This window comes from Hyperolius riggenbachi, chromosome 4 (genome assembly GCF_040937935.1).
Source record: "Hyperolius riggenbachi isolate aHypRig1 chromosome 4, aHypRig1.pri, whole genome shotgun sequence".
Lineage (NCBI taxonomy): Eukaryota > Metazoa > Chordata > Amphibia > Anura > Hyperoliidae > Hyperolius > Hyperolius riggenbachi.
The window spans coordinates 330,549,790-330,570,507 of NC_090649.1; the positions used below are offsets into that span (position 1 = coordinate 330,549,790).

General features: G+C 46.8%; 2 protein-coding genes across 3 annotated transcripts in view; one reads left to right on the top strand and one right to left on the bottom strand.

The window, feature by feature from the left end:
- GGPS1 (geranylgeranyl diphosphate synthase 1) overlaps positions 1-13,655 on the bottom strand; it is a 57,027-nt gene extending 43,372 nt beyond the window's left edge. The window contains exons 1-2 of one of the 2 annotated variants that reach the window (XM_068279524.1): positions 13,481-13,655; positions 1,528-1,642 (exon numbers count right to left, since the gene is read on the bottom strand). In XM_068279524.1, the coding sequence (XP_068135625.1) occupies positions 1,528-1,600 (73 nt within the window). In that variant the 5' untranslated portion in view covers positions 1,601-1,642; positions 13,481-13,655. Of the gene's footprint in view, positions 1-1,527; positions 1,643-13,480 lie in introns of those variants that run through there. The other variant, XM_068279525.1, reaches the window with a different exon arrangement.
- A 219-nt stretch (positions 13,656-13,874) lies between these two features.
- The window catches only part of ARID4B (AT-rich interaction domain 4B), a 197,785-nt gene continuing 190,941 nt past the window's right edge, over positions 13,875-20,718 (top strand). The window contains exon 1 of the mRNA XM_068231813.1: positions 13,875-14,240. Within this exon, the coding sequence (XP_068087914.1) occupies positions 14,137-14,240 (104 nt within the window). The 5' untranslated portion in view covers positions 13,875-14,136. The remainder of the gene's footprint in view (positions 14,241-20,718) is intronic.

A 20,718-nucleotide genomic window follows, 5' to 3' on the forward strand; every position in this document is an offset into this window, starting at 1 on the left:
ACATACCTGGGGCTTCCTCCAGCCGCCTTCAGGATAATCAGTCCCTCGTTGTCCTCCTCCACCACCTGGATCTTCTGCTATGAGTCCAGGTACTTGAGCCAGTCAGGCGTAGTGCGCATGCACACACTGCGCCGCCAGGAGCATACTACACCTGTGCAGCACTATTGCGCAGGTGCAGAATGTTCCTGGCTGTGGGAGTGGCATGCGGCCGGACAGCGCTGACTGGCTGAATTACCAGGACTCATAGCAGAAGATCCGGGTGGTGGAGGACAGTGAGGGACTGATTAGCCCGAAGGGGGCTGGAGGAAGCCCCAGGTATGTATAAAACTTTACTTTTCATCCGTCTCAGTTACCCTTTAATTTGTAGTCACCAAACCAAATTTTAATAACATATCAAATTATTTTATTTCATCAGCAAAGGGAGTGCATACATTTGCATAAATCAGCATCAATGCAGAATTATTTCCATCTCGTTGACCATCTCTATTAGTGACATAGCTACACATCAGGCTTTATTCTTACAGCATAGATGTTATTTAGTATATATAAGAGATTCCTGTGTACACATCATATATACAGTCACAATCAGATATGTATATCTGACCTTAAAAATACGGGGACTGCTTTATTGAAGCAGCACAAGTAACTAATTTTGATTGGTTTATTTCATTTTTGTGGACTAAGCACAGCTATTACTGTATATATATACATTATTTTTAATGACTATTATCTGAGAAATAGAACATTTTATCATATTTTCTATTTGAATTACAGTTACAAATTCATTAGGAGTCGGAGTCAGTGCATTTTTTCCCGACTCCGACTCTAGGCACCCAAAATTGCCCGACTCCACGACTCCGACTCCACAGCCCTGATATTTATGGGCCTAACTGTATGCCACAGTAATATTATATGTACCTAGTTCCATCCCACTTTAAAGAGACTCTAACAAAATTTTCAGCCTTATTTCTTCTATCCTATAAGTTCCTATACCTATTCTAATGTGGTCTGTCTTACTGCAGCCTTTCCTAGTTGCACAGTGGCTGTATTATCTCTGTTATATAATCTTCTTTCCTCTGACGGCTTTGTCGGGCTCAGGCAGGAATCTGCTGCTCTGCTTGTAATAGGATAGAAGCTATACACCCCATCTCCAGGCCCTCTGCAGGCTCTGTATGAGTCAAAGACTGAGCTCCTCTCAGCCTATCACATGCCATTTCTTGTTTGTAAACACTGCATAAAACTGGCAATTACAAGCAAGGATTGCAACAGGGAGTGGCAGGAACAGCACAGAGGGGCCCAGGAGAACATAATGAATAGAATGGTGTGCTTTTTATTGTAAGAATTTTAGAGTACAGATTCTCTTTAAAAGCTGCAGTAAATCCACTGATGTGGCAGATTGCTATTTATGGACCCAACTGTATTTTGGAAGACTAATCCTCATTGCAAAAATTCAAATTTCACTAAAATGCCTGACTAACCACTACAGTTTACATATTCCATTTAAACAGTTAAAATAGAACACAGCACCTGGAAGTTGAAGTAAATATTTGTAGGGTTCCAGTAATATTCTTTCCGATGTCTCTTTGGAGGAGTTTGCCATTTCCAAAAATAAATACAGTCTTCTAATTTGAAGATACAATTACTAGAAAAAAAAACAAAAACAAAGAAAACCAAAGAATGACTCTTTTTCCAAAGGTATGAGGAAAAAATAAAAATATGCAGTATTTGAATTGAAACATTTTTTAGTGGTATACAGGCTAAGGAAAAGTAGTGATATCAGTTTTTTTCCTGCTTCCATGTGTTCTTGCTAAAGTACTTTCTACTTAAAGCTAATACTTACCTGATACTTACTTAAAGCTGATACTTACCTAAAAATGATACTTACCTCAGTAGAGGGAAATCTCTAAATAGTCCAGAGGCTTCCCTAATCTGCTTATACCCCTCAGGTTTAGCGCTGGGTCCCTCTAAACATATTTCAACATTACTGTTGAATACGTTGCTCGTGGCCGTGCTTCCCTCCATGTTCTAGTGTGGCCGGTACTGAGCATGTGCGAGTATGGGCTACGCCTACAAAATAGCATGAAGCCACCTGTGAATGTTTTTTTTTTTCTCCATGCATGGGGGGCTTTGTGCTACTGCACAGGTGCGGCCCGCGCTCACACATGCGCTGTACTGCCCACGCTCGTACATGGGGAGTGTGGCCCTGAAGAACAAGAAGGTCGTGGCCAGCAGTGCAGGGGGTTGAGGAGGATGGGGAAACTTCTGAAGCATCCAGAGACTTCCCTGTACTGAGGTAGACCCTTCTCTCTCTCTCTTTTTTTTCCCTTTTATATCAGGGTTCAGGTTTGCTTTAACCTACTTCCTGCATGTCAGGACTTCTCTCTTAGGCCACCTTCAAGATACTCTCATAGGGCTGGCGCACACCAGAGCGGTTCGGAAGAGTTTTTTTTTTAAAACACTTGCAGGGGGAAAACAGCTTGGCTAATGAAAGTGAATGGGATGGTGCACACCAGAGCGGGTCGTTTTTTCAACAAATGCAAACTCGGGGGCTGCAGCATTTTTTAGATTTCTGAGGCGTCGCTGCCTCAGTGTTAAAGTATAGGAAAGTGCAAAACATCTCTGAAAAACGTCCAGGCGTTCCAGTCGTTTTTGTTACTATTGTTACTGTAACAATATTTGCAATCTGCTACACAAATCTGCTCCAAAAAACACTAGGCATGTTTAGAAAATGTCTCTAAACATGCCTAGAATCGCTCTGAAATCTGCTTCAAAAACCTCTAGCGTTTTGCAGATCTGCCAGAGGTTTTTGGTGTGCACTGGTCTGGGCCATAGAAGTGAGAAGACATCTTACCAACTTAGACAGAAGACAAATCACTTTCAGTACAGTGGAGCTTTACTAAATAAAAAATGAATAAAACTGCTTATTTTTGCAATATTCATTTGTAAAAATGTTGCTGCTGTAAAATCTTACCTGATCCTGATGTACATTAATAAAATTTAGCAAAACAGAAGTTTACACACTACTAGGAGTTCTGGTTCACCATGAGCTTGCTGGGCAATCTAAGATTTAGCATTACTTCTGGCAAGGTGCATCACTGTGAGATGTTTATTTTCCCCCAGTGTAGTGAGCAGGAATGCCTGGGTGCTCTAGGGCAGAAGGCAAGCCTAGGCTAAACATAACTGGGCGGCAGGGTAACATACCAATATATAGGTATAAAAAGTGTTTCTGAGGCTGTAACTAGGATACTAAATGTAAAAATATGCATCAAATTCAGATGCTTTGAAATTGCAAATCCTTTGCTCCACGTGCATCTGGGCATGAGAGGCGCATTTGGGTTGCCTGGTCTCAGCAATTCTTTGCACAGGAAATATGTGGGTTTGCTATCCATCCACTTGCACATTCATAACCCTAAAATCTAACTAAAGGGTCCGGATGGATATACAGTGGAATCAGAAAGTATTCACAGGCCTTTGTTATGTTGTACCTTCAATTTAAATTAATTTACTCCTCTCATCAAAACATGCTCAATATCCTAAAATGACACGTGAAAAGAATTAAAATTAGTAATTTTTATTTGGGAAACTGAGATGCCATCTTACCATTATGCTATGAAGAGAGACTCCATGGATTGTCAGTTTCTTCCTCTTCAGCAATCCAGCAAGTTGTAAATTCTCTGTTCAATCTTCATTGAAGTGCCCACCTACACTGTGTTTAACGCTAGGTACACACAATACAATTTTCTGCCAGATTTACTGTCAGATCGACCATTTCCAACTGGTCCGATCGGATTTCCGATTGATTTTCCATACAAGTAAATGGAAAATCGGTCGGAAATCAAATTGGACCGGTTGGAAATAGTCAATCTGACAGAAAATTGTATTGTGTGTACCTAGCATTAGACACCTCATGCTCAATGTTTCCTCACCTACCTCTAGGGAACAGAACATGCTGCTTGGCAGGTAGCTGATCAGTTTGTCTGTGCAATCATCATTCATTAACGATTAACCAAAACAATGAGAATAAGACGGATTCATCAAGATTCATAGCAGCGGCTGTTAGTGGAGTATTGCGGTAGCTATACTTCTATATGGTTCTATACTTACCTGGTCTTCTGTCAGTACTAATATCTTTGTATTTATCATGCGAAGCAGCTGTTGGAACTATGGTCAAATGCTTTGAGGCTCCCCTTCATCTTTTTTTGTTGGTTTTAGCCCCAGCTGCCCCTGCCTGCTGGACACACCCGAGGCGGATGTGGATGTTTCCGACCACCCTGATGGTCTATCTTATCTTTACCACCCGTGTGTGTTATTTCTTTTTGATTACAAAAACAGTGATGTTGACTAATTGTGGTCTTTTTGTATTTATATTATTTATACCATGTAGGTAGAAAAAAACAAAGTCTTGTAAAAGTAATACCTTTTAATGGCTAACTGATAAAAGTTAAATTATGCAAGCTTTCTGGGATCTAGTCCCCTTTTCTACCTCTACATAGTTTGTTTGGCTAACACGGTACAGAAACATTTTACTATTATTTATAATCAAAATTCTTGCTCCTTTGGCTGCATCGCGTTGTCCTTTGCATCCACTTCTCTGCTCTTATTCGCCCCCCTCCCCGGCTTGGTCTCCCTTCTATACATTTTGGGGACTTTTTGCTCCTTCTTGGTAGCCGTCCCTCGTCTATACCCTCCCACCTCATGTGTGCTTAATGCACTCGCATGACCTCCCTTTATTATTGAGACAGTGCTCCTTTTTCTTATTTTTCACTTTATTTTTGTGTAGCACTGCACTTCTACGTACATTTTTTTTTCTTTCCCTTCCCGGCCTTCCCATTCTTTCCCTTTTTTGCAAGCAACTATTAACATTTGTATTTGGATGAATCATTTTTGCATCCATTACCACCGACGCACCACTTAAACCGATTTTGGGCCGCTGTGATTAGCTAATTAAGGCCAGCTTGAGGAATACCCTTCAAGTTGATTACGCCCCCAATACGTATGGATTGGAAGTGACGGGTCTTTGAACTTTACCCAGGAAGCGCCTCCCTGGTCAGATGCTTATTAAGCCTGTTTGTATTTAGCAAACATGCGCACATCAGAACCTCAGAGAAAGCTTGTAAAAGCGAAAAGGTCATCAGGCCGTGCACCCAATGGCACCCACTGCCACCCGTTCACTGCCAGATGCGATACGTATCATCCTACATGCAATGTTCATTGTTATATGGATGTAATGTTTTTCAAAGCTTTGGCAATAAACACTTTCAGCAGTGCCAAGCATTGTTCTATCTTTAAATATCTTAAGTCTTTCAGTAGCTGAATTAAAAAAATGTGGCCTCTGAGGGTGAACTTATAACGTGTATATGTAAAGATTTACCAGTACAAGTATGCAACACATTTGAGTTTCAAAGAATCACACAAAGTGAATATTCATTTAACAAGCAGGATATGCAAAAAAAAAAAAAAATTGCATCCAAGTAATTACAGAAGTGACACTCTTGTGTATACAATAAGATTTATAGTAATTCCTTTGCTATGAACAAATCAGCTGTTTAAGTAGGTAATTACAAAAAGAAGAAGTCCAAACCGCATAGTTTTGAATTGGAACAATGTGGGAGCAGCATGAGTAGCAAAAAAGTGTCGTAGGTTGACTACATAGTCCATTACCCTGACAGCGCCGTTTCGGAACCAGGACCTTCGTTGGAGGGTAAAGTAGACAGGTGCTCCTTCCAGACTGCTGTGACTGTAATCCACCAGGTATTATTATTATTGATTTATAAAGCGCCAACATAGGTACATGCTTATATGCAATACGGCAACACAAAACACCCACTATGGACACCAGGGACAGCCCTTGTTTGCTACTCTTTCTGTACCCACATTGCTCCAATGCAAGATTGTGCGGTTTGGACTTTTTTTTTTGTTCATAGCAAAGTGATTACTATGATTTCTATTGTATATACCAGAGTGACACTTGTTGGATTCACTTGGATGTTTTTTTTTTCCATATCCTGCTAGTTACATTGAATATTTACTTTGAGTGATTCTTTCTTTTATACATTATACAAATTATTATTTGCAATTTCCAAATACAGTGGTTACTCACTTTTACAAAGGTAAGGCAACTAGAGCATTGTGGCTTCTTTGCTTTCGTGTACAATGCTTAACAGTCTGAATCTGAACAGAGTAAAATTATTTAAAATAATCACAATGTGCCAGCAAATTTAGCTCACCATCAATTCCTCTCAGAAACTCACCATTTGCTTCTAACAATGATTTTGTACAAGATTTTGTCAGAACTTAAATATATCATTTGCTGTCAGTTACAATTGAAAGGACAACTGATGTGCAAGGTAATGTCCATGTTTCCTTATGGCTCATATGGACGATATTACAGTTTAACAGTGTGCTGACCCGGAAACTGTTACAGGGTCAACGCCATTTTTAAAATGGAGGATGGAGAATTCCATTGATCACAGTGAACAAACTGGGTGCAGTATAGGAGAAAGAGATTGATAAGTAGGAGGTATATAGGTTGTGTGTGTGTTTATTTTGACTTCTAAATTTCAGTTCAGGTTTGCTTTAAGTGGACCTAGTTTATCTAGAATATCCATAGTGCAATACCATGTTGTATGCCTAAATGGTATCACCAATGTTTGCATCTCTGTAGTTTTGTAGGTATATTCTATATACACTCACGTAAAGGATTATTAGAAGCACCTGTTCAATTTCTCATTAATGCAATTATCAACCAATCACATGACAGTTGCTTCAATGCATTTAGGGGGTGTGGTCCTGGTCAAGTCAATCTCCTGAACTCCAAACTGAATGTCAGAATGGGAAAGAAAGGTGATTTAAGCAATTTTGAGCGTGGCATGGATGTTGGTTCCAGATGGGCCGGTCTAAGTATCTCACAATCTGCTCAGTTACTGGGATTTTCACGCACAACCATTTCTACGGTTTACAAAGAATGGTGTGAAAAGGGAAAAACATCCAGTATGCGGCAGTGCTGTGGGCGAAAATGCCTTGTTGAAGGCAGAGCAAAAAAATCACCAGGTGCATTTTTATATGTTCAGATTACTATAGCTCAGTTAATTCAAAATAACTCTAATCCGGTACATATAGATACGACAGATGTGCCTATTTAATCACCTAGCACCATGCAGATAATCAGCTGATAGCGAATAAGCTCATCGTTCTCTATTAACCAGTGTGTCGTAAAAATGGTGCAGTGAGCTGCTTTGAATAAAGCTCCAGAGTAGAGACCTTGTGATTGCACCCATGCTCACAAGGTTTTGTCACAAAAATGGCTGCAATATATACAAGAGAAAGTACACTGAGCATGCAGCAACTGGCAGAGGGTTGCCTATTCTGATGAGTCACATTCTGAGCTCAGCTCTCTGGCCTCTGAATTCCCCAGACTTTAACCTAATGGATAACATTTTTGACCACCACGATCAACAAGTTTAACAACTGAGTACACCACAATGCATCTTTTATCAACTGTCGGAAGCAATGCAGTCCTTCACAGTCAAGTCAGCACCATCCGTTGTATTAAAGCTCTTTATTGGATAAAAAGTAGCATACAGATATCATCAACAGCGACAGCAGCACTGTTTTGGTCAATAGACCTTTCTCAAGCTGCACAAGATAAAGCAATGCAGTCTACATAGTTTAATATACCTCTATCAACTATCCAGAACCTTATGCAGTCAATTCCTCAGTATCTGGATTCCATTTGTGCTGTAAGAGATGGTTGTTCCCAGATATTAGCAGTATAATAATGTAACTCAACCATGTATGTTAAGATAATAAAGAAAAGAGGGGTCTGAGGTACCATAAGCCGAGTTGATGAATTTATGTACTGACTCCACAGCTCTGCATTTAAAGCAAAGGATAACATATTTGTTTACTTTTCAGCTAAATACATAATTTAGACTTTATTGTCTGAAACAATCGTTAGTGACTGAATGATGAGTAGAAAGGCTTGAGTGATTGCTATAGAGTAGACATACTTTGAGGTGTTTCACACAATATAGCAAAGGCCACCTGTTTATAGCTTTTTCCTCTGTAGCACAATCTACCCTGCCAGTAATTGCTGATCTGAGAGGTGTCATGTGCTTTGAGTTCTGTGAAAGTCAAAAGTGCTATATCACTAAAGAGTAGGATTGTGTAGAAAATGTGATGACTATGCATATTTCCGCTTCACAGCAATGTTAAGTGATATAGGCCTAAACAAATCCAGTAGCTGCCAACCAATCTTGCATAGTGCTCCTTAAAGAGACACTGAAGCGAAAAAAAATATATGATATAATGAATTGGTTGTGTACTATGAATAATTACTAGAAGATTAGCAGCAAAGAAAATATTCTCATATTTTTATTTTCAGGTATATAGTGTTTTTTCTAACATTGCATCATTCTATAATATGTGCAGACTACACAACACTCAGCATTCAAAATGAGTGTTTCAGAGCAGTCTGTGAAGTAATGAACTCTCCTCTAGCAGAGGAAAAGTAAACAGTTCAATTACAGTTGAGATAATAAAAGTCAGATAACAGCCCTCTCCACGACTAAGTTAGTCAGAGAGCTTAATAGCTTTTTTGCATAGAGATAACAACTGGAGTTTCTCAACTCTTCCTGTACTGGAAACAATTAGACTGATGTATCTGATCTTAATGTTTTATTTCTTAGCTGTACTACACATACAAATCATAATATCATTTTTTTTCGCTTCAGTGTCTCTTTAAAGAGAATCTGTATTGTTAAAATCGCACAAAAGTAAACATACCAGTGCGTTAGGGGACATCTCCTATTACCCTCTGTCACAATTTTGCCGCTCCTCGCCGCATTAAAAGTGGTTAAAACAGTTTTAAAAAGTTTGTTTATAAACAAACAAAATGGCCACCAAAACAGGAAGTAGATTGATGTACAGTATGTCCACACATAGAAAATACATCTATGCACAAGCAGGCTGTATACAGCCTTCCTTTTGAATCTCAAGAGATCATTTGTGTGTTTCTTTCCCCCTGCAGCTATCTTCCACTGAAGTGTCAGGCTGTTTCTTCCTGCAGAGTGCAGACAGCTCTGCCTGTATGTAATGCCTCTGTATGTGAAAGCCCAGCCAGCTCAGAGGAGGATTTATCCAGCTTGTAAAAGATAAGAGAGAAGCTGCTCTAATCTAAATAATACACAGGCAGTGTGCAGAGAGGGGCCTGGATGGGGGAGATGCATCACAGAACCACAACACTGAAGAACTTGGCAGCCTTCCAGACACAGGCCTGACAAGTCTGACAAGAGAGAGATAAGTTGATTTATTACAGAGATGGTGATAGCAGAAAGTGCTGCAGTAAGCCAGAACAGATTAGAATAGCTTTTGGAACTTGTAGGATGATAAAAAACAGGATGCAATTTTTGTTACGGAGTCTCTTTAAGCATGTGGCTAAGGGGTAATAATTGATTCCTCTCTCTCATGTATTCCTCACATTAACACTCTAACCAGCTCCTGTCATCTCCAACTCAAAAACATATCTCGCATCTGATCTTTTCTTACCCATGGCACTACTAAAATGTTAGTGCATGCTCGTTTAAGATCTCATCTGGACTATTGATATTTACAGTACTGCTTTGCATCCTACCAAGAGACTGGAACCCCTCCAATTTGTACTGAACTCGGCTGCTTTACTCATTTGTCTTTCTTCTTGCTCTTCCTCTGCTGCTCCTCATAGGCTGACAATCTGCTAGAGCAGGGGTCCCCAAACGTTTTGGATCGAGGGCTGGGTCAACATACTTCAGACTGCTGGGGGACCGGAGTATACATAAAATGATGTCGAAGTCTTTGTGGGCCAGACAGTGAAGCATACCCAGGTGACAGCCTGCAGTCCAATTGGACAACAGTGTCACCTGATGTGGAATTTGAATGGAAACCAACGAGTGAGTGAGTGAGTGAGTGAGTGAGTGAGTGAGTGAGTGTGTGTGTGTGTGTGTAAGCCTCAGGGGGTCACATTCGGCCTGCGGGCCTTAATTTGAGGACACAGCAAAGAAAAACACTGCGCTGTCTGAACACGCTGATGGACTGGAAGGGATGGGTGGGTGCTGCTCCAATGACTGGGTGGCTCCAGTGGATCTATTTAAAAAAGGCAAGAAGACAGGAGCGCACCGCTGGTGCAATAAATTTTTTACTTTAAAAAAGACACGCTTAAAAATACACTCACAGTGTATAGTAGAGTTCGAGCGCCTGTTAGGCCTGCCGGCAATCCTCTCCTGTCAGCCGCGCTTGGCCAGAGCTGCGGGGACCGATGTAGATGGCGTGGAGCTGGATGCGGTGTGTGGAGTCAGGTCGCGGGGATGCCGTCTGACGTCACGACGCGTTTCGGCGTTGACCATACCTTCGTCAGGTGACGCGACGTCACGAACGGCATGGATTTATTTGTCCCGGGGAGGGGGAGGGTAGGGGAGTGTCTGTGAGACTCCCACGTGATGTCATCAGACCTCCTACAAATTCTGTAGTAGGTAGGCGGCGAGTATCTTTTACGCTTGCGCAACTTTAATTCAAATACTTTAGCAGCATGATCTAATAAATTTGGTAAAAACTCATTAAGATAATAAGTCGACATGCTCCTATTATGGGCACGCTTATGGAAAACCAGATTGGGGCTGACGCTTACAGCATAGCACTGACTAGCCTCATATCCTATAGGCTGCAGCTAATACCTGGGAAATTAAAAGAAATGAACATAAACACGCTTAGCGCGCTATTGGTTATTATAATAAAACGGGAAAACAAATCTTTACCCACTGATCGTGTCCATATCCATATGTGCATATAACATGGTGCACATATGGACACGATCAGTGGGTAAATTTGGGGGGGGGGGGGGGGGGGGGGGGACGCGAGGCCGCACATATCATACCGCCAGGGGAGGTTAATCATTATTGTACATGGGCTTTTGTCTTAGGTAAAGGATGGGCCAATACAAATACAAGGATCTTTAGGGACAGAGTTCTCAATTTGTTGCAAAATGAGGTCAATCACAGCATCCCAGTAATTTGCAGTATAAGGGCAGGACCACAAAAATATGATTCAGAGATCCAGTCTGCCCACAATTCCTCCAGCACAGGGGAGAAACTGTGGGGTACCATTTATGCAAGCGTAATAGAGGTCTGTACCACAAAATCATAATTTTATATATATTTTATTTAGTCAAAACACATAGAAGTCTTGGCAGAATTAACCCATATCTTAGACCAGGTTTCCAATTCCGTAACAGTGCCACACATCTCATCCCAATATCTCATATATATATCTATGTTGAAAATTACTGTAGTAAGAGTTAGCATAAATTACACTGTTACCTCATTCTGGCTGTGGATCTCGCTCAAGTGAGATCTAGCCTAAGAAGCGCTCAGCCTGCTGCTATTTTACTATTAACCCTTTTTTTGTGTAAATACCTGCAACAGTACATCTTACCTCACTCAGAGGATTCCCACACAGACTGCACCAGTTTTCAGAAACCGACCTATCGCTCCGTTTTAGTAGGAAACTGAACCCTCTTTAGAAGTCTGAGGTTATTCCACACAGATTTCTAGAAATCTAATGCTAGGTACACACGGTGCAACTCCCTGTCAGATTGACGGGTTTCACCAATTTTTTTCCAACTTGTCCAATCGGCTCCCTATCAATAATGGGAATGATTTTGTGAAGTAATGATCTTAAAAATTGCTCCAATTTTCAAACGGGAGCCGTTTGGACACACGATGCAACTTCCCCTAAGATTACCCATGGATCTGACAGGAAATTGCTTGGTGTGTACTTCGCATAAGATGCCACGATTGATAAATCTGCCCCTCTGCTTTGCACAAGATCAGCAGAGCGAAGGATCCTGCACGTCACAAAACCAGCAGAGCGAAGGACCCTGCGCGGCACAAAACCAGCAGAGGGAAGGACCCTGCGGCCTGCGCGGCACAAAACCAGCAGAGCGAAGGACCCTGCGGGGCACAAGACCAGCAGAGCGAAGGACCCTGCGGGGCACAAGACCAGCAGAGCGAAGGACCCTGCGGGGCACAAGACCAGCAGAGCGAAGGACCCTGCGGGGCACAAGACCAGCAGAGCGAAGGACCCTGCGGGGCACAAGACCAGCAGAGCGAAGGACCCTGCGGGGCACAAGACCAGCAGAGCGAAGGACCCTGCGGGGCACAAGACCAGCAGAGCGAAGGACCCTGCGGGGCACAAGACCAGCAGAGCGAAGGACCCTGCGGGGCACAAGACCAGCAGAGCGAAGGACCCTGCGGGGCACAAGACCAGCAGAGCGAAGGACCCTGCGGGGCACAAGACCAGCAGAGCGAAGGACCCTGCGGGGCACAAGACCAGCAGAGCGAAGGACCCTGCGGGGCACAAGACCAGCAGAGCGAAGGACCCTGCGCGGCACAAGACCAGCAGAGCGAAGGACCCTGCGGGGCACAAGACAAGCAGAGCGAAGGACCCTGCGGGGCACAAGACCAGCAGAGCGAAGGACCCTGCGCGGCACAAGACCAGCAGAGCGAAGGACACTGCGCGGCACAAGACCAGCAGAGCGAAGGACCCTGCGCGGCACAAGACCAGCAGAGCGAAGGACCCTGCGGGGCACAAGACCAGCAGAGCGAAGGACCCTGCGGGGCACAAGACAAGCAGAGCGAAGGACCCTGCGCGGCACAAGACCAGCAGAGCGAAGGACCCTGCGCGGCACAAGACCAGCAGAGCGAAGGACCCTGCGCCGGCACAAGAACAGCAGAGCGAAGGACCCTGCGCCGGCACAAGAACAGCAGAGCGAAGGACCCTGCGCGGCACAAGACCAGCAGAGCGAAGGACCCTGCGCGGCACAAGACCAGCAGAGCGAAGGACCCTGCGCGGCACAAGACCAGCAGAGCGAAGGACACTCACAAGACCAGCAGAGCAAAGGACTCTGCGTGGCACAAGATCATCGGAGTGAAGGACTCTGCGCGACACAAGATCGGTGGACCTAAAGACTCTGGGGAGCACAAGATCTGCAGAGCGAAGGACTCTGTGCGGCACATGCAGTAAGAGCAATATAACTAAGGACTGTGTATGGCACAGGCAGTAAGGGTAGAGAAAGACTGTTTTGTACAGGAAACAGTAACTATCAAAGCAGTTCGGGTGACCCAAAATCACTAGGCACTGGCAGGCAGTGAAAGTTCATTGAAGGACTGTCTTTGGCGCAGGTGCTAAGATCAGTGGAGAAGGACTTGTATGTGTAGCACAGGCAGTGACAGTGGAAAGAAAGATTGTAGGCAACACAGCCGACAAGATCTGAACTATTCGTGACACAAACAGTAAGATCGGTGGAGCGAAAGCCTATGCATGATAGTCACCAAGGAAGGGACTGCGTGTGGAATAGCCAGCGACCGTACAGTAGAAGAATGTATGGAGCAGGCAGTAGGCGCCAAAGAATAGTGTATGGTACAGTATAAACAACGATGCCGAGACTCACCCACTGCCCGGAAATGGGAAACCAGCACACTAGTACTCTGCGAGGCTTGATCACCCGATTTCCAGAGATTCTCGCTCACAGCATTTATATATCCTGCTACCCTCCACACTGTAAGCAATGCATAACACAGCTTCCCAATGGCTGAGGCAGGGCGGGGGACACACACAAAAAAAAAGTTTTACAGCGCCGCCGATGTTTCTGGAAGTCGTAGTTCACAGAGACAAACGCCGCCCTGACAGAGCGACATTCTGAAACTAAACAGAACTACATTTCCCACCATTCCGTCGCATGCAGCATGAATACTCCTCATTGGCTGGAGGAGGGCCTGTGTGTTGCCCAATCTGCATGGCTAGAGGTCGGCCCAGAAGTGACAGTTATAGCAGTCGGTGGGAGGAGCTAATCGGTTGTGGATGACGGCAGGGCTCGGTGTCTGGAGGGGAGGGAGATTGGAGCTCCGGGTAGACGCGGATCGAGTTGGTCATCATCGCGCATCTTCTCGTCTTTCTAACCTTGCGCTCCAGGCCGGGGTCACACACACTCGTCTGATGGAGAGATCGGCGGGGGGGCTGTGCTGAAAGCAGCCAGGGAACAAAGCTGTGCAGCAGCATCATTGCTGGAGGGGGATGAGCTGCTGGAGTTTAATCCATTGAGATGTAATGATCGCTGGCACTTCGCTCTGCACGACGATCTCTACGGTGGGCAAACAAAAGGGAGGAGGCAGCAGCGATCGGCAGAGTCCCCGCTCTGCGCACCGACACATGTAAGTCACCCTCGCCGCCCCCACGGCCAGGCTCCATGCCCGCCTGGCCAGTGCCTGCACGCCGCACCGTTACACGGGAGGGAGCCTGTCTCCATTGTTGTGCTGCTTGCAGTGTTGTTTTCCATCCATGGTTTGCGCTGGCCGAGTGGCAGCAGCAGCACAGGTGAAATCCGTGTCGTGCTGGGCAGCGCTATGTGCAGCGCGAGTGCAATGCGAGTGCTGTGAATGGTCTCCTGTGCTGGTGCAGGCAGCTCTCCAGCCCCATCATCTGTGTGTTGTATGTTGTTCAGTCTCAGAGGCCTGCTGCTGCTGCCGTCTGTCCTGCGTGTTGTGGTGGCTCGCTGCTGCCGGTGTGATGTTGTGCTGCGGTGCCCCGGGCTCCCCCATCCGTGCTGCGGGAGCCGTAATGAGCGACCCTCCTGCTGCTGCGGGGATTTCTATGGAGTTTATACAAGTAAGCTGCCCGAGCTCTCAATGCTGTAATGATTTCAGGCACAGTGACACAACTCGAACCTGCTGTGTTTTGTTTTATAACTGTTCTAGAAGGTTTCATGGTGGAGGCAGGCGGGCAGCCCTGGAGTATGGCTGGCCTGAGTGGCAGAATTTCTCTATAGCCTCTCTATTGTTCTTTGCTGTGTGGACCGTCTGAACATCGCGTGTGTATTATTGTATGTGGAGCTGGTGTGTGTGCTCCTCCGAGCTGGTCGGATACACTGCATGGCTGTTATCTATTTTCATCACAACAACCTCGGAGAAGGCACCTGGTGTGCTGCATAGGAAATAGAGCCGTGCTGAAAGGGCACCGTCTCTTCCATCTTTTAGCTGGTTGTGTTTTGTGAGAAATAAGCGGAGCGACTTTCCCTGTCATCAGTCAGTCACAGCAAAGTGTTTAGGAAGCGGTGGCAGAGAGGGAGGGGGCCGCATATGGTACAGAGACTGGAGGCAGCGTACACAGAAGCGATCTAATGGCAAACACTGGCACTGCTGGAGGTTCAGCCTGGACCTGAGAACATAGGAATAGCCGTTATCAGCGCTTCCCAATCTGTGCAGCTGTCGGCCTCGCTTCCTTTACTGCATCATAATTTGTCATTCAGTAGCTACGGCACTTTTTGCAAGGCTTCCATTTTTATCGGCAGCCTTTCTCTTTCATTTCTGCACTCGAAAGCAGCAGCGGCCTTTTATCCACCTTTCCTTGGCAGAGATGTTTGTATGTGATTGTCCTAACAGTTGGGCCTGACTTGCTAAGATTCTCATGAACTGAAGAAAACAAGTGCATTTTCAAAACTTTACTGCTTTTATATATGATGGAAAAAAACAGCGGTGGCTAGTTTGCAACCCTAACCAGAGGATTGATCTATATTGAATGTTATTGTGTTAACAGTACAATAGATATTTTACTCAGATGCGATCATTTTGATAGGATTTGCGGGATCCTAAGTAATTGGAAGGAAATGATCGATTGTGCCCATAAACAGGTCTATTAGGGAGTACATTTGAAATTGGCGCCGGTAGACTTGGGCGCAGGATACAGCGGTATATGGCTCATCCTGCTTCTGCACAAGTCCGGGCCGTTTTAATTACTATTCCCCCTCCAGACCGCCATGGATAGTGGGGGAATGAAATAATTCGGTTTCCAGCGATTGCTGCAGGCCGAATTATTATTATTAATTTTTTTTTTTTAAGCAACTTCGACTCCGTCTTCTGACGGAGCCGACGTTACTGAGCGCTGCTATAGACTGATTCCCATTACGGTCTATGGCGGCGCTGGCTGCGCCCAAATCTAGCAGAGCTGAAAGCACTGCTCCGCTATTGGGGCACTTTCTCTCTTCACATACGATCGTAAAATCCAACATTCTGATAGACAAAATTCCGTATTCCAGTTGAACATAGAATCAGTTCATGACGTTTTTATCTCCATACTCCTTTGTTTTTTTCTGTGTAATTTGATCGTTAAAAAACAAACAAAAAAAACCTGATCGCATGATCTCATCTGAGGAAAATACTGTACTTTTTTCTTTTTAAAGGGATTCTCTTGCATTTTAAAAAAAACAAACTGCCACTTACCTGGGGCATCTATCGGCCCTCTGCAGCTGGAATGTCCCGCACTGTCCTCCTCCGATTACCTGTTCCCTGCTGCCGGCACTGTTGTAATTATTCGTCTAACTAGACGAATAGAAGTGCGGCAACGGGAGCTTACTGTGCAGGCGCAGTACGGGAAAACTTCGTACTGTGCAGTAAGCTCCCACATGGCCACGGCCGTGCAGCTGCACTTCCATTCGTCTAGTTTGATGAATAATTACATCGGTGCCGGCAGCGGGGTACGCATGATCGGAGGAGGACGGTGTGGGATGTTCCAGCTGCAAGGGGGCCCATAGAAGCCCCAGGTTAGTGGCCCTTTAAAGGAGTTTTCAGGCATTATTAGGCAAAATAAGTGCTACTTACCCGGGGCTTCGTCCAGCCCCAAGCTCCCAGCATGTCCCTCGCTGCAGCTCTGCTCGCAGCCGTTCGCCGCCTCTGCCTCCCGGTCTGCGGTGATGTCAGGCCGACCTGGAGGTCGGCCTGTACTGTGCCTGTCAATCACCGCCATGTGGACTGGAGCATACTGCGCAGGTGCAAAACTACTGCCTGCGCAGTACGGTGCGGTCCACGTGGCGGTGATTGACAGCGCCACTTGTGCAGGCGCAGTAGGTCGTCCTGACGTCATCACCATGGACTGGGAGGCAGAGGCGGCGAACGGCTGCGGGCAGAGCTGCGGTGAGGGACATGCTGTGAGCTTGGGGCTAGACGAAGCCCTGGGTAAGTAGCACTTATTTTGCCTGATAACTCCTTTAACCACCCTGGCGTTCTGATTAAATCGCCAGGGTGGCTGCGGGAGGGTTTTTTTTAAATAAAAAAAAAACTATTTCATGCAGCCAACTGAAAGTTGGCTGCATGAAAGCCCACTAGAGGGCGCTCCGGAGGCGATCTTCCGATCGCCTCCGGCGCCCAGAATAAACAAGGAAGGCCGCAATGAGCGGCCTTCCTTGTTTTGCTTATATCGTCGCCATAGCGACGAGCGGAGTGACGTCATCGACGTCAGCCGACGTCGTGACGTCAGCCGCCTCCGATCCAGCCCTTAGCGCTGGCCGGAACTTTTTGTTCCGGCTGCGCAGGGCTCAGGCGGCTAGGGGGGCCCTCTTTCGCCGCTGCTCGCGGCGAATCGCCGCAGAGCGGCGGCGATCAGGCAGCACACGCGGCTGGCAAAGTGCCGGCTGCGTGTGCTGCTTTTTATTTCATCAAAATCGGCCCAGCAGGGCCTGAGCGGCAGCCGCTGGCGGTGTTGGACGAGCTGAGCTCGTCCAGACCGCTCAGCTGGTTAAAGAGACTCTGAAGCGAGAATAAATCTCGCTTCAGAGCTCATAGTTAGCAGGGGCATGTGTGCCCCTGCTAAAACGCCGCTATCCCGCGGCTAAACGGGGGTCCCTTCACCCCCAAACCCACCCCCGCAACACTTGGTCGTGGAATTGGTCGTTCCTGGAGGCAGGGCTAACGGCTGCAGCCCTGCCTCCAGTCGCGTCTATCAGCGGCACATTGCTGCCTCTCCCCCACCCCTCTCAGTGAAGGAAGACAGAGGGGCGGAGGAGAGGCAGAGATACGCGCTGACAGACGCGCATGGGGCAGGGCTGCGGCGGTTAGCCCTGCCCTAACCAGGAAGAGGGGATGCGCTGCACGGAGGGGGATTTGGGGGTGAAGGGACCCCCGTTTAGCGGCGGTTTAGCAAGGACACACATGCCCCTGCTATCTAAGGTCTGAAGCGAGATTTATTCTCGCTTCAGACTCTCTTTAAAGGACTTACGAGGCCAATAACAAAAAAAGTGAAGTACCTGCATCATGTTTAAATGCACGGAGGACGCCATCCGCACCCTCAGTGCAGTTCCGCTGGGTCCCCATGGTGCAATCGCCGCATGCAGGAACAATGCGTACTTTTTTTTTTTTTTTTCTTTGGAAACATGCGTAATTACATTGTAAACGTGCGGATACCATGCAGAAAAAAGTGGAAAAAACAAATTGTCCCCACCAAAAAAATTAAAGTCCAGCAAACACGGCACTCAAGGCTCCAGACTATTTAAGAACCCGAGGTGGGTTTGAAGAATATTATCTGCATACAGAGGCTGGATCTGCCTATACAGCCCAGCCTCTGTTGCTATCCCAAACCCCCCTAAGGTCCCCCTGCACTCTGCAATCCCTCATAAATCACAGCCATGCTGCTGACAAACAGCTTGTCAGAGCTGGCTGTGTTTATCTCTATAGTGTCAGTCTGCTGCTCTCCCCGCCTCCTGCAGAACTCCAGTCCCCGCCTACATCCCTTCCCTCCCTGCTGATTGGAGGGAAGGGACGGGGGCAGGGACCGGAGCTATACAGGAGGCGGGGGAGCAGCTGAGACTGACACTACAGATGTAAACACAGCCTCACAGCATGGCTGTGATTTATGAGGGATTGCAGAGTGCAGGGGGACCTTAGGGGGATTTGGGATAGCAACAGAGGCTGGGCTGTATAGACAGATCCAGCCTCTGTATGCAGATAACATTCTTTAAACACACCTCGGGTTCTCTTTAAGTCAATGGGAAACAAAATATATCACCAAGTACTAGTAGGTGATAAAAAATCGGTAGTTAAGTCAGAAATAAGGCGCCGCATTTTTATTTTTTTGGGGGGGGGGGGGGGGGGGCGGGGCGAGTTTAGATTTTTTTTTTTTTGCGGACTTTTACAGCACTTTTTAGGCATGCGGATAATTTTGCGTAAATATTCATGCGTGCAATTTTGTGAATGGGAAGATGGTCTCATTTCATTCAGGAATTTACCGCAAGTGCATTTCCACATGCGGAAAATGATTGTGAATAGAGCCCATTGTGACTGCAGTCTCTCTGTGCAAAGCCTTATTAACCCTCCTGGCAGTATAAAAAAATCTGCCAGGAGGGAGCGCAGCAGTTCCCCCCCCCCCCCCCCCCCCCTATATCATGTAGCGAGCCCAGGGCTCGCTACATGATAGCCGCTGCTCAGCGGCATCCCCCCGCCCTCTTCGATCGCCTTCGGCGATCTCCGATCAGGAAATCCCGTTCCCCGCCATGGCGACGGGGCGGGATGACGTCACTGACGTCGGGACGTCATTGGGAGTCCCGGGCCACCCCTCGGCGCTGCCTGGCACTGATTGGCCAGGCAGCGCACGGGGTCTGGGGGGGGGGGCGTGCGGCGCGACGGATAGCGGCGATCGTGCGCGGGGCGGCGGCGATCAGTGTGCTGGCGCAGCTAGCAAAGTGCTAGCTGCGTCCAGCAAAAAAAAATTAAACAAATCGGCCCAGCAGGGCCTGAGCGGGGTTACCGCCAAGGAGGTTAACCATCCTGGCGGTATGGACGAGCTCAGCTCGTCCATCACCGCCGGAGGCTGCCGCTCAGGCCCTGCTGGGCCGATTTGCACCAAATAAAGTGCAGCACACGCAGCCGGCACTTTGCCAGCCGCGTGTGCTGCCCGATCGCCGCCGCTCTGCGGCGATCCGCCGCGAGCAGCGGCGAAAGAGGGTCCCCCCAGCCGCCTGAGCCCAGCGTAGCCGGAACAAAAAGTTCCGGCCAGCGCTAAGGGCTGGATCGGAGGCGGCTGACGTCAGGACGTCGGCTGACGTCCATGACGTCACTCCGCTCGTCGCTATGGCGACGGTGTAAGCAAAACAAGGAAGGCCGCTCATTGCGGCCTTCCTTGTTTATTCTGGGCGCCGGAGGCGATCGGAAGAACGCCTCCGGAGCGCCCTCTAGTGGGCTTTCATGCAGCCAACTTTCAGTTGGCTGCATGAAATAGTTTTTTTTTAATTTAAAAAAAACCCTCCCGCAGCCTCCCTGGCGATCTTATCAGAACGCCAGGGTGGTTAAGGAAGTTTTGATGAATGCAGTCTGACTTCTTAGTGTTAAAGAGAACCCGAGGTGGGTTTAAAGAATGTTATCTGCATAGAGAGGCTGGATCTGCCTATACAGCCCAACCTCTGTTGCTATCCCAAACCCCCCTAAGGTCCCCCTGCACTCTGCAATCCCTCATAAATCACAGCCATGCTCTGAGGCTGTGTTTACATCTGTAGTGTCAGTCTCAGCTGCTCCCCGCCTCCTGCAGAGCTCCGGTCCCTGCCCCCGTCCCTTCCCTCCAATCAGCAGGGAGGGAAGGGATGCAGGCGGGGACTGGAGTTCTGCAGGAGGCGGGGAGAGCAGCAGACTGACACTATAGAGATAAACAGAGCCAGCTCTGACAAGCTGTTTGTCAGCAGCGTGGCTGTGATTTATGAGGGATTGCAGAGTGCAGGGGGACCTTAGTGGGGTTTGGGATAGCAACAGAGGCTGGGCTGTATAGGCAGATCCAGCCTGTGTATGCAGATAATATTCTTCAAACCCACCTCGGGTTCTCTTTAAGGCGTCCGTTAATGGTATAATCATATTTTTGATCACATTATTCCAAACA